General features: G+C 36.7%; 1 protein-coding gene across 1 annotated transcript; it reads left to right on the forward strand.

The window, feature by feature from the left end:
* LOC127863992 (uncharacterized) lies at nt 1–618 on the forward strand. The gene has a single exon (XM_052403666.1). The coding sequence runs from the start codon at nt 1–3 to the stop codon at nt 616–618; it is 618 nt and encodes a 205-aa protein (XP_052259626.1).
* Nucleotides 619–15,213: the final 14,595 nt, after the last annotated feature.

The following is a 15,213-nucleotide window of genomic DNA, read 5'->3' on the forward strand; positions in this document are numbered from 1 at the left end:
ATGTCGGACAGTGACACATACGTCGACGTGACGGATGATAGAACAAGAATTGTGAAAAAACAAAGTGAAAAAGTGACCGACACTCTTTACAAGAAGGGGTTGATCGTCAGTGACCTAAGAAGGTATCTCACCAGCACCGGTGGAACTTCCGGTAAGCTTCAGGACAACCCGAAGCTTCATAAACCTGGGATGCCTCTCCGCACTATTGTAAACGGCCGTAATCACCCGACAGAGAAGATGGCGGAAATAGTGGAGAATGAATTGTGCGATCATGTGACGTCACTTCTGTCGTATGTGAGAGACACAACCAACTTTCTAAACAAAATAGCACAGATACAGCAGCCGTTACCAGACGGTACCATCATATATTTTTTGGATGTAAAGGCTTTTTACCCCAGTCTACCAAGAGAAGAGGCCCGTGCTGCAGTAACTGAAGCTCTCAATCGGCGAGTGCAACCGGAAGTACCAACCAACGACATGGTCATAATGATGGACACTGTCCTAAATAACAACACCATTTCATTCAATGGAGACCACTACATGCAAAATGAAGGAACTGCCATAGGATCGCAATTAGGTATGAACTACGCGTCGACCTATATGGGAGCCTGGGAGTAAGAATTATTTTCGAAATCAAATAAACATCCAATAGCTTACTTCCGGTTCGTTGATGATGTTTGGGGCTTGTGGACACATGGTTTGGAGGCACAAAAGACATTCCACGCGTTTGCAAATAAATTCATTCACGGATACAGCTTGAGCTCCGCTACTCCACAGAGCATCTCGAATTCCTAGACATTATGACGTCAATTCCAACAGGAAGGCTGGTTTCAGACTTACACCAAACCAACAGATAGGCACCTCTACATGCACAAGGACTCGTCTCATACCGAGTGTTCAAAAAAGGCCATTCCGTACGGCTTAGATGTGAGGCTGAAACGAATATGTTATGAAGAGACAGACTACAAAAAACACAGAGATGAGATCAAAAAACAACTACTGCAGCGAGGATACAATGGCCGATTCGTCGAGACAGAACTGAAGAAAGTTGATAGCAAGAAGCGAGAAGATCTGCTGCGTACAAAGGTGTCTTCAAAAAGGAATTCCAGGGTACTGTTCGTTATCACTTTTTCCAGAGCGCTACCAAATGTCGGCCATATCCTACGGAAACACCTGCCCACACTCCACACTTCCGATCGTATGAAAAATGTAATTCCTGAACCCCCGTTAGCAGCATTCAGAAGAGACTGCAACCTGAAAGACATATCGGTTCATAAAAAACACAATCGAATGTTTTTTCCGGGTTCCAAACAGGAGCGGACCTTGTGGGGCGCAGAGGTGCGCATCTCTCCGTACATGATGGAGGCCGAAAAGTTCAGCGATACCACCGGCAAAAGCTACAATGTGCGGAACGAGGTCACCTGCAAATCCACCAATGTAGTCTACGCTGTACACTGCGAACGATGTAAGACCTTTGTATTCGTAGGGGAAACGGGAGATACCCTGTACCAGCGACATCTCCTTCACCTGTCCCGGATACGGACTCGACACAATGACCCGGTTGCCGAGCACTTTTACACGAACGGCCACAGCGTCGTGGACTTCCGGGCCATGGGACTCGAAAAATTAAATGGATCGGACGAGTACCGGAAGACCATCGAACAACTTTGGAAGCGTAAATTGAGGACGTTCAAACCATATGGACTAAACACAAAAGACTAATAACAATTGCGCGAAATGTAACGTTCAATAATATTACGTCACTTCCGCTAAACATGATATGCTTCACAAATAAATGCCGCTGAAGAAGACCGAGAGGTCGAAAGCTACGGCAAATTTAATAAAAGCGTTTTATTATATATATATATATATATATATATATATATATATATATATATATATATATATATATATATATATATATATACACTCATAACTTTTGCGTTGTATTTGAAAAAAAAAACATTGTTGCGTTAGTTATATTCCGGGTGGGCAAATATTGCTATAATCTATTCCAATGGACTTTATGATATAAGAAGAAGTTTATCAAACATGAGTATTTGATTTCTATGTGAAAGTTTCAATTGACGAACATAAATTGAAAAGCATAGTCTTATATTTTGAAATTATGAAGGTGTGATAAAGTCTAATAGATTTGTTTTTGTACCATTTGCAATTTTTACTGCTGTTTGGTTCGTGTATGTTTTATCAACCAATACTAAATGCACGTGAATATGTGTTTGATTTTATATGTTCACTGATTCATGTTAAACAAAAAGAACCTTGGTCACAGTTGAGTCCCCCATACCCGGGCGCACATGTGCACGTGGAGGCGTTGATAAGGTAGTTGCACGTGGCTCCATTCTGGCACGGATCATTTGCACACTCGTCGATGTCTACCGAAACAAAAATAGTCACAGTCCAACGTTAATGAACACAGATAAAAATACTCTAAACAGCAGTTATAAATCACATAATGCAACATTTATATTTTCAAAACACGATATGAATTTTTTTGTCTTTTCATTTTGAAATTATAACTATGAGTATTTTAAGTATACGTGTATCATACACACTAATGGGGAAATATCAAATATTAAATACCGTGTGGGCAAATATTGATATCAACTATTCCGATGAACTTAAGGATATAAGAAGAAGTTAATCAAACATAAGTATTTTATTTCTATGTGAAAGATTCAATCTACGAACAAAAAATGAAAAGCAGAGTCTTATATTTTGAAATTATGAAGGTGTACTCAAATAGATTTGTTTGTACCATCTGCGATTGTTATTGGTGTCTGTTTCGTGTATGTTTTATCAACCAATACTAAATGCACGTTAATATGTGTTTGATTTTATGATTCATGTTAAACAAAAAGAACCTTGGTCACAGTTGGTTCCCGTATAACCGGCCGCACTTGTGCACGTGTAGGCGTTGACAAGGTTGGTGCACGTGGCTCCATTCTGGCACGGATTAGTTTCACACTCTAAGTGAACAATAAAATACAAATATATATAACAATGCAATCTGATGGTTAAGACTCTTTTAATACAATATACATATTCGAAACTTTTTGTCAACCTAAGTGTATAGTTTTTTCTAAAGTTGAAACGCAAACAGCCGACTGCTACTTTACCCATTTATGCCGAATGAATTCGCTCATCCTTCTATATTGGATCAATTTATTTCCAAACTTAGGGATATCTAGTATAATTATTTCTATATTTAGAATATTTCTTAAAGAAATTCCTTTAAGCGAACAGCGCAGACCCTGATGAGACGCCGCTGGGTCTTCGCTGTTTGCCATGGCCTTTTTTCTACACGGTAGGCATGAATGGGATAACAGAAACAGGTTTTGAAAATGTGTGAAACACGCATATCATAGAACCATCCAGTGTATCTTGTTTGAGTTGGAGACAATATTTTGCAGTATTATTTACTATATTTCACTGTAGAAACCACACGTATTACTCAATCTGCGGAAAATTTGGTAAAACCTTAAAATTAACACTAGCTAGACCAAGTGTGAATGTAATTGAAACGATGTAAAAACAACTTGAACACCAAGTCAAATCATATAACCTCTCTTCAAGCCAAATTTACTATTCAATATTGACGAAATTTAACCAAAATAGTTATCATGGCAATATCTATGCCATGTTCGAATCTGAATCAATGGAAGTCACCATGTCATATCTAAGGAAAACACACCTTAGATGTATTTTATTTGCGAGCAGCTTTTCATGTTCTGTGCATTCTCTCATTCAAATTGCGAGCGTTTTTTAAAATTAAAAGCCACTGCTCCAAATGCATCATGACACCATTCGAATTCTTTAAAATCAGTGCACACAAATGTCCAAGCGGTTAATTGATGCAAAAATGACTCAGTCATTACGCATCAGATCTGGTAAATATACTGGAATATTTACAGGAACCGAAGATAACATATAATACATTTATGTGGAAACAAAAATGTAATTTCGTTGATTCAGTTTTGAGAACATAATAAATCAAAGGGACAAAATGGTTATTTAAATCCAAAAAAGCAAATCCAAAGCAAAACACAGAGCAGACAAAAATCGCCATTATATATCATAAACATATTCAATGCACCGGCATAACTGATTGATTGAACGTCGTAAAACAATGCGCATATGAATTTATCTGTACACACGATCTGGCTATCATTTGTTGTCTGTATAAATGAACATTTTAAGCGTATAAACGATTATTTACCACAAGCGCGAACGACCACAATGTATTTGATGGAATATTGCTATGTTCCTTTTGTTTGCATTTTGATGATTATCAAAATCAAAAGTATGCTTAGTTCCAAGCTAAGGTTATGCCTCATGGATGACATTCATAAATTAAACCATTTATGCCGAGTGGATTCTCTCATCCTTCTAAATTGGATCAATTTATTTCGAAAATAAGGGATGTCTAGTATACTTATTTCTATATTTAGAATATTTCTTACATAAATTCCTTAAAGAAAACAGCGCAGACCCTGATAAGACGCTGCATCAAGCGACGTCTCATATGGGTCTCGCTGTTTACCAAGGCCTTTTTTCTGGACGCTAGGCATAAATGGGTTAATACCTAAATTAGGACACATAAGACACATGACCCGACCAATATCTAGATGACTCCTTTAACTATGAAGTCGTTAGTAATCATTACTCACGACACCGGTGCCTCCGTGTCGCCTGCCCAGGGGAAAGACAAGGCACCTTCATTTCACCACGTACCACCACAACACACGCCAGTATGGCCAATGTTAACATTTGCTGTAATTCCAAAATCATACAAAAAACGCTGTATATACATTTTTTATATTGATTGTATCGAAAGAGGTATTTAAAAAGTGCAGTTCTCACATCTCCCAGAGAAAATTAGAATATTAGTAGTTGGCGTCTTGGAACTGATTCTCTTTTTCTTTTGAAGGTGATACATTATGTGACAAAGCGGTTTGCAAACTTTGCAAAGCGGACCACTATTTCGACATGTCAGTTCATTTTCTTAATTTGATCAGAATTATGTAAGTAGGTTTTGCGTGTTTAAATAATTGAGGGTGGATTAAACATAATAAGAGAGAATGTTAGCTATCTCAAGGGAACGAGTTAGTCAGCAATTCGAATTTACTCCTCTTTTTTCAGTCTCGTCCCTCGACTTAGTAAGTCGCTCCCACGAGTAAGTATGTCACGGTAATGAGATAGAAAAAGAGGAGTGCAATTTAAAAAAAAAAAAAAAGTTAATTTTATATAACAAACCATTTGATTGGCTGAACAACTCTTGGGAACGAGTACGCTAAGTCGTCTCTTCGAGATAGCTAAACTTCTCTCCTCTTTTGTTTAATGCATTCCTCCTTTATATACTGCACCACCCTTTTTTCATTGCACTCTTCTTTTATTAAGAGTTGAACTTCTTTTCTTTTTATCTCGTTCCCTCGCCTTAGGAAATCGTTGCCACGACATAGCAATCTTGTTCCTACGAGTTAAAAAGTCGTTCAGTCGAGTTAATAGGTCGTGGACACGAGGTAGAAAACAAACAATAGGAGTGAATGTCACCTCTATGCCAACGAAACGTGAGCAATGTGAGAAGTTTAATACTTGGATACACGTTATTTATCGTTTTACTTGCTAGACCAACCATGTCAACAAAATTTACGGGAAAAAATAAGCATATGCCATATTATTAGAAGTAAAATATTAGATCAGGGAAATTATATTAATCAATATACTGTTATAAATAAATGAAATACCTTTTAAAATCCAGATTCGTAATATTTCTTTTTCAGGTTAAGAGTGACATTGCGTGTTGAACAAACGTAAATAACATATTCCAAAATATTTTTATAAATCTTACAATGAAACAATATTTCCACGTTTACTGAATTCATATCATATTATCAAATTATGAAAAAAAATCAAAATATTCGTATGCATGACAATCAGTGCGCGCAACAGGTTTTCAGTTGCTCTTCAAGTGTCTATGTAGTCTGTAAGGCGTTATTTTCAGTTGCTCTTCAAGTGTCTATGTAGTCTGTAAGGCGTTGTTTTCAGTTGCTCTTCAAGTGTCTATGTATTCTGTTAGGCGTTGTTTTCAGTTGCTCTTCAAGTGTCTATGTAGTCTGTTAGGCGTTGTTTTCAGTTGCTCTTCAAGTGTCTATGTAGTCTGTAAGGCGTTGTTTTAAGTTGCTCCTCAAGTGTCTATGTAGTATGTAAGGCGTTGTTTTCAGTTGCTCGTCAAGTGTCTAAGAGGTTTGTAAGGCGTTGTTTTCAGTTGCTCTTCAAGTGTATATGTAGTCTGTTAGGCGTTGTTTTCAGTTGCTTTTCAAGTGTCTATGTAGTCTGTAAGGCGATGTTTTCAGTTGCTCCTCAAGTGTCTATGTAGTATGTAAGGCGTTGTTTTCAGTTGCTCGTCAAGTGTCTAAGAGGTTTGTAAGGCGTTGTTTTCAGTTGCTCTTCAAGTGTCTATGTAGTCTGTTAGGCGTTGTTTTCAGTTGCTTTTCAAGTGTCTATGTAGTCTGTAAGGCGTTGTTTTTAGTTGCTCTTCAAGTGCCTATGTAGTATGTTAGGCGTTGTTTTCAGTTGCTCTTCAAGTGTCTATGTAGTCTGTTAGGCGTTGTTTTCAGTTGCTCTTCAAGTGTCTATGTAGTCTGTAAGGCGTTGTTTTCAGTTGCTCTTCAAGTGTCTATGTAGTCTGTTAGGCGTTGTTTTCAGTTGCTTTTCAAGTGTCTATGTAGTCTGTTAGGCGTTGTTTTCAGTTGCTCTTCAAGTGTCTATGTAGTCTGTTAGGCGTTGTGCATATTTTTAAAATGATGATACCAATTTCTATATTTCACTTTTAAAATAAACTCACCAAATATTTTCCACGATTATTTAAAAAAATACAACATCGCGACCAATGCAATCGCTTATAGAGTTATGAAGCTTAACCAGAAAGTATTTTATTTCATTGAACATGTTTTGTGAAACATGGATTGATAGGAGAAATGTTCGACTTATATAAACCACTTTAATTAAATGAACAAATTATGATTTTTTTCGATTTGAATTAGTTTTGACACATGCATCAACCTATGTATATAGATAAATACATTTCCCACCACAATACTCAGTAAAAATACATGGAACATCGTGCATCCATCCATCCATTCTCAATTAAAATAACTACGCAATTTAAATATTTACTGTTTATATATACACGTTAACGTTCCTCTTAATTTGAGCACATTTAACAAGATCAATAACAGCATACATTCAATGAATGATTGCATTTACAAAATGCGTAGTACTAACATTCAAATCAACACATTACAATATCAAATAATGGCAAATCGTTTCGAACATCAAATTAAACATTTATTTTCTTACTTACCATTTCTGAAGTATTCCGTTTGCCTCTGAACGTAGAATCTGTTTACGTCTAAACGTTTGTCCTGTTGTGTCTGAAGCTGCATAATGTGAGTTTTATAGATGGGAGAAAAGAGTGCATTGTTTGCCAGCTGTGCATGCACGCATGCGAACATGGCGTGATTGTCTGATGAAATCATCCCATAAGTGCAAAATGTACCATGTTGCATTGAAATTAAATGTCACATTTTACCAACCTTTTAGCACCAATGGGGCGAAATACTCGATATACGTGGGTTGCTGATACAGCTCCCTGATGATGTACGTTTGAAAATGTCATGGACGTATTCAACGACAATGACTATTATGAAACAAAGCGCTGAATGCCCTCCCTGATGCTGTACATTTGAAAATGTCAAGGACGTATTCAACGACAATGACTATTATGAAACAAAGCGCTGAATGCCCTCACTGATGATGTACATTTGAAAATGTCAAGGACGTATTCAACGACACTGACTATTATGAAACAAAGCGCTGAATGCCCTCCCTGATGATGTACATTTGAAAATGTCAAGGACGTATTCAACGACAATGACTTTTATGAAACAAAGCGCTGAATGCGCTTGATTATTGGGGACCACATCCAGTAGTGACACCCTAAATTTATCGCGGACACGTATTAAAAATCGGCGACTGGCCAATTTCAAATAGAGCGTATCCTAGGAATCGAAAATCCAAGAATTTACGTTTCTACGAAATTTATTATTTTGAAACACAAACACTTATATGATACATCGAGTTTGAATGTAAAAGCGTATAATTCATGATAAAATATTTCAAAGTACAATTCCCCGGTTGACATTATAATCATAGAAATAGTTCGAAACCACTCAGGCGTTACGTATTCGTTTTTTTTAAATTGCCATATTTTCAGTAAATTAGTGTTATGTTGTTAACATGAAATATGGACAGTTTATACATTACACGCACTTGCTCGCCACGTGCATTTCTGCATGTCATGCAGTAATGTTTTAATATTGTAAGTCAATACCTCATGAAAGTATGGATGGAAATATGCTTAGGTTTTACGTGAATAGTTTGCACAACAGTTGTTGTTTTTAATTTAATCGAACGACTGAAATGCGTCTATACAATTTTGTCGATACAAAATAAATGTGAGTGCATGAAGTTAAACAGGCAGATAGGAAAAAGCACAAGAAACAACTTATGCAGCTACATTAGGTTGTATTCACCTATTTTTGTAAAAACGCCATAAACTAAACAATACTTTGAAATCAGATATACATGTAAGCTTTGTGCATTAGACCAATTTTAATTATCGGTCAAAACAGAAGTATTTTAACAAGGACATAGCAAGATCATGTTATGCACACACACCCTGACATGTATATCTGTTTTATGGTAGGGTCAAACGAACCGAAAACATTATGTTCCATAATCTTCTTCCCACCATACCACTTTTATTTTTGTAGATAAAGACATCATACTTGTAATGAAAAACATGTCATAAAACTACTGTCAACTTGCTGTACAATAACATGCAGATCAAGGACATAAACATGGACTTTCTTAGTCTTCCTGAGTGATGTCTGGGTACAGTTTAGAAATAAGCGCTAGAAGCAGTAATGTGTCAGAAGCCAACAATTTCAATCAACGTATGTGAAGCAGTATATTTAAGGCACATGATCATTTAATTCACATACATGAAACAAAATTTAAATGGTTATTTTTTATCTTAAATTAGTGGAGTACAAAATAAAACAAATACTTTGCCTACTGTTTTAAGGCGTCACGATTTTGTTATTGTGTTTCAGTGCTTTGTCTGTAGCATGGGTTTAAATGGCCTTCTTTCCGGACGATTTGTAACTATTTTTTAAAGAATGGAACACAAAAACGTACACAGGGATGTCCGTTTTTTTAGCCATTCGCCCAATTTAACGCTACGTTCATCTATTTCAGACAACCACTCCAATCACCATTTATTCTTAAAGTCCGATTCTAGCACATGTGTGCTTGAATTTCGATCACGGAACCTTATATTTTGATTCTGTTTACTTCGAAAAGCTTTATATTTGTCTGCTAATTCGCCGTAAAAAAATCGACAATGCCGTATGTGGTTTTCTCCCTTTATTATTCTGGCTGAGTACAATGTAAGAGCCAATTACTGTTTGGGGCATCTGCTTCATTTAATTTAACGAAAATGAAGCACTTTCAACTCAACACATTAAGCAATATCCATGACAAAGCTTCTATTGTTCAGCTCCGTGTTGTTGTTGTTTTGTTCAAGAAGCTTTTCTTTTTGTTGTTTGGGCTAGTGGGATCCAGTGTATGTGAATGTTTTTGAATGGACTATTGCATCTTTCTGTATCAAAACATATTTATGATTATCACACGACTTTTTGTCACATGGCACAAGTGCAAACTTGAATCAGGTGAATTTACTTGTAAAAGGGTTGAGTTTTTAAATTAAAACAGTTCGAGCTTATTCAATGTTTGTGTTTTCAATCTATAGTTAATGACAGTATCTGATTATTGAATATAAAAATTGTAAAGGTTTAACAAATATTGAACTGTTTGATAAATTACAAACAACACGCGCTTGCATAGGAATCAGTTCATTCTACGTGTGTCATTAAGCTCCGTACTTTATGATAGTTTATGTTTGGTTGTATGTTATGGCGTGGCAAACGTTGCAAAATTCAATGTTTCCATATGTATGTGGTATATTTGTATATATACGTTGTATATTTCCATTTGTGTGTGGTATAATTGCATATATATGTTGTATATTTCCATTTGTATGTGGTATAATTGCATATATATGCTGTATAAATTCATATATATATAATGGTAAAATCCGATATATGTATTGCATTACAAATATATATTGTATAATTTCATATTTATGTGTGATATTTTCATATATATGTTCTAAAATTTCATATATATGTATGCACTATTTTGATATATATATATATGTGGTATAATTCTGATATATGTGTTGTGTAATTTTTAAAATATGTGTGTGGTATAAATTCCATATATTTGTGGTAATTTTTTTTTAATATATGTCCTATAATTTGCATGCTGGGAAATATTTTCACGAGTATGACTTAAAGACGGATATGGCTTTTTCGAGTGTTAAGTGCGCCACGTGACATTTTCTCAGGTTTGTAACAAAGATTTTATTGGATGGCGAAAACAATGGCTGCGTCCTGCGTTTCAACTACACTTATTTTTATTGGGTACGCCTCTTTTCCATTGTCTGCAACGTCTCTTTCCCATCGTCTGCAAAAAGGCAGTGTAAAACCAAATACACAACAATTTTGTTTTATTTAGCAAAACAGTTCAATGCTAAATAGTTTGTGCATGATGTTCATAAGATTTAAGTAAAAGTATAAAGCAAATGCGTCTGTTCGTAATATGTACGGTACCGACGGACTAATACATTTAAAACAATTCGTCTAATTTTTTAGTTGTTTCCTTCTAGGAGTCTAGCCACGGCGTGAACAAATAATTATTCAAATTGCATTCCTTAGTACACCTCATCTTTCACCACTGAATATCATTATAAAATCGATTTATTGTTCTTGACTATAAATAGTATATAGTCTTTACGAGAAGTCGAATATGGTCACAGTAAATAACACTTAAAATCGCACCAAGGTTCGTAACTGTAAGTTGTATTTGGCCACAGTAAATGGCTCTTAAATTCCACCATTGTTCATTACTGCAAGTCGACTATGGCCACACTTAATGACTCTTAAAATGACACCATCGTTCATTACTGCAAGTGGACTATGGCCACAGTAAATGACTCTTAAAATGACACCATCGTTCATTACTGCAAGTCGACTATGGCCACACTAAATGGCTATTAAAATGACACCATTGTTCATTACTGCAAGTCGACTATGGTCACAGTAAATGACTCTTAAAATGACTTCATTGTTCATTACTGCAAGTCGACCATGGCCACAGTAAATGACTTTTAAAATGACACCATCGTTCATTACTGCAAGTCGACTACGGCCACAGATAATGGCTCTTAAAATGTCACCATTGTTCATTACTGCAAGTCGACTATGTCCACAGAAAATGACTCCTAAAATGACACAATTTTTTATTACTGCAAGTCGACTATGGCCACAGTAAATGACTCTTAAAATCACACCATCGTTCATTACTGCAATCGCTGAATCGCACTACATTGTCCTTTTTTATAATAATAAATATGCTGAACAAACTTATAAAACCTACTCACTCTGTAAAATTATCCGTGACATTTCCAAACATCCGGTCCTTAGCGCCATCTCAGAACAAGCATTGGCTCAGTTATAAATGCATCACAAAAAAGAAAAAAAAAGGTGGCGCTCGTGATTAACGGCCATGATAACGGATAAATAAAATTAGCAAGGCAATAAACATTTGAATACGATATTGGCGCAGACGCATTCTCTTCAAGGGAGACCTACATGTATTAGACCATGCCCCTATTGTGGATTAAGAGCGTTTACTGGTATGCCTGCGACAACACATGTCTGAACATGTGTAGATAAGATTATCACGATAACATGACGCGTGTCACTGTCTCACTTAAAATCGCACCAAGGTTCGTTACTGTAAACCATCACTATGATCACCGGAGCGATGACCAGAGTAATACCAAAGTGATGACCAGATTGATGGCCATAGTGCTGACCAGAGTGATGACCAGAATGATGACAAGAGTAATTCCAAAGTGATGACAAGAGTGATTACCAGAGTGATGATCAGAGGGATGACCAAAGGGATTAACAGTATGATGACCAGTATGATAACCAGTAAAATGTGGTTAATCAGGGAAGACACTTTCCTTCCAGAATTGATTTTCGGTAAGAAGAGACTTCCTTTAAACGGAAAATACAGACTGCATCTGGGACCACAATATACGCAGATACATGAAGTCCGTTTTTTGTTTTAACGCGGCGAGGCTCAAATACGTTGTCATAGAATTGTACAAACCAACCATATATAATCCAAATAAAAAACAGCAGCACATACGCAGCGCAGGAATATTTTCGAGACAAAAAAACAAAGTACAATAAGCAAGAGAAAATACCTTAATCAGTATTACTTATTAGTTTGATCAACACAGACAAACGTATCAATTATCAAATAATATATAGTATTTCCCCTGATACTATAATATCTTGATTTTCGAACATTAGAACATATAGTGCTCACATTCTGCTAGCATCTCCTACCGATGTTTAGCCTGGGCGGGAAGAAGTGTGTGATAACACATTCCTTGTGTGGGGTTTATATAAAGCTTGTGATATAATCTGAACCAAACATGCTTATGTAACATCATATCATCATTCCATTCTTGCCTCTTCTTTAAAATGTCGCAAGTTTAATTCGCTACAATTATTTCTTTAGAATACTTTAGTGCATGTAAGAAGTAATATTGCGCCTTAGCGCATTATGCACCATGCAGTGTGTACTTATATGCATGCCGCTGCGTATTGCATCGATATGCCGTAAAAACGCACAGTTTAGAACAAAAAGCTAGGTTATTCTTATATCTGTATATACATACATGTGTCTGATTGTGTAGGCAGCATTTCAACTGCATAGGCAACTGAAACTTTTAAAGATGGCTGTCCAGTCATTTACTCATTGGAATGGATACTAGTAAATGATCCATTCAAATGAAATGTGCCAGCCGCTTTGGACCAGCTCTGGATGATCGATCGAGTATAAACGCTCCAGTCTTCTTGGGACGTCGACTAAGTCACACTGACATTTTGAATAAATAAAAAAACACTAATATTTGCTACATTCTCGACTACACGTGTTTCAATATAACTAGATCGTTAATAAAGTCATGATGACCCGGGCATGATGACATGTTCATGTATGCAAAAACAAACATATGCTACACACTTAACTATACACATTTCAATATTCCAGGAACGTTAGCAGATGGCATGTGGATGAATGTCACGATGGCATGTCGATGTATGCAAAAACAATTATTTGCCACATACTAGATCAAACACATTTAAATATTCATGTAACGTTAACAAGAGTAACGATAAAATGTACACGCATGCAAAAACTGAACTAAGCCACATGCTTGTCTATACTGGGTTCCAGTATTCCTGTGGAACGGTACCAAAGTCGTGATAACCTGCGACTGTGACTGCTACAAACTTTATTAATGTTATCCAGGAAATCATAATCTAACTCATGCAATACTTAAGTCAACAGCCTTAATGAGATGATGCCCCGTATGATGACCAGTACGATTACCAGTATGATGACCAGTATGATGACCAGTGTGATGACCAGTATGATGACGAGTATGATGACGAGTATGATGACCAGTAGGTGATCAGTATTATGACCAGTACGATGACCAGTATGATGACCAGTAAGATGACTAGTATGATCAGCATGATAAACACTATGACAGGTATGATGACGATTATGATGACCAGTATGATGACCAGTATGATGACCAGTAGGATGATCAGTATGATGACCAGTACGATGACCAGTATGATGACCAGTATGATGACCAGTGCGATTACCAGTATGATGACCAGTATGATGACCATTATGATGACAAGTACGATGACCAGTTTGATGACCAGTACGATTACCAGTATGATGATCTGTATGATGACCAGTAGGATGATAAGTATGATGACCAGTACGATGACCAGTATGATGACCAGTATGATCAGCATGATAAACAGTATGACAGGTATGATGACCAGTATGATGACCAGTATGATGACCAGTATGATGACCAGTAGGATGATCATGTGATGACCAGTACGATGACCAGTACGATGACCAGTATGATGACCAGTAAGATGACCAGTACGATTACCAGTATGATGACCAGTATGATGACCAGTACGATTACCAGTTTGATGACCAGTATGATGACCAGTATGATGACCAGTTTGATGACCAGTAGGATGATCAGTATGATGACCAGTACGATGACCAGTACGATGACCAGTTTGATGAACATTATGATGACCAGTATGATGACCAGTTTGATGACCAGTAGGATGATCAGTATGATGACCAGTATGATGACCAGTTTGATGACCAGTAGGATGATCAGTATGATGACCAGTACGATGACCAGTATGGTGACCAGTTTGATGACCAGTACGATTACCAGTATGATGACCAGTTTGATGACCAGTACGATTACCAGTATGATGACCAGTATGATGACCAGTAGGATGATCAGTATGATTACCAGTATAATGACCAGTAAGATGACTAGTATGATCAGCATGATAAACAGTAAGATGACCGGTATGATGACCAGTACGATGACCAGTATGATGACCGGTATGATGACCAGTAAGATGACTAGTATGATCAGCATGATAAACAATATGATGACCGGTATGATGACCAGTACGATGACCAGTATGACCATTATGATAACCAGTATGATAACCAGTATGATGACCAGTACGATTACCAGTATGATGACCAGTATGATTACCAGTATGATGACCAGTATGATGACCAGTACGATTACCAGTACGATTACCAGTATGATAACCAGTATGATGACCTTTATGATCACCAGTATGATCACCAGTAAGATCACCAGTATGATTACCAGTATGATCACCACTATAATCACCACTATAATCACCACTATGATCACCAGAGCGATAACCAGAGTAATACCAAAGTGATGACCAGAGTGATGACAAGAGTGATGACCACAGCGATGGCCATAGCGATGACCAATATGATGACTAGAGTGATGACCAGAATGATGACCACAGTAATTCCAAAGTG

The sequence above is a fragment of the Dreissena polymorpha genome, unplaced genomic scaffold (assembly GCF_020536995.1).
Source record: "Dreissena polymorpha isolate Duluth1 unplaced genomic scaffold, UMN_Dpol_1.0 chrUn075, whole genome shotgun sequence".
Taxonomy (NCBI): domain Eukaryota; kingdom Metazoa; phylum Mollusca; class Bivalvia; order Myida; family Dreissenidae; genus Dreissena; species Dreissena polymorpha.

Bases quoted from the DNA above. Each gene is read 5' to 3' on its own strand.
- LOC127863992 (XM_052403666.1), top strand. From the start codon at position 1: ATGTCGGACAGTGACACATACGTCGACGTGACGGATGATAGAACAAGA.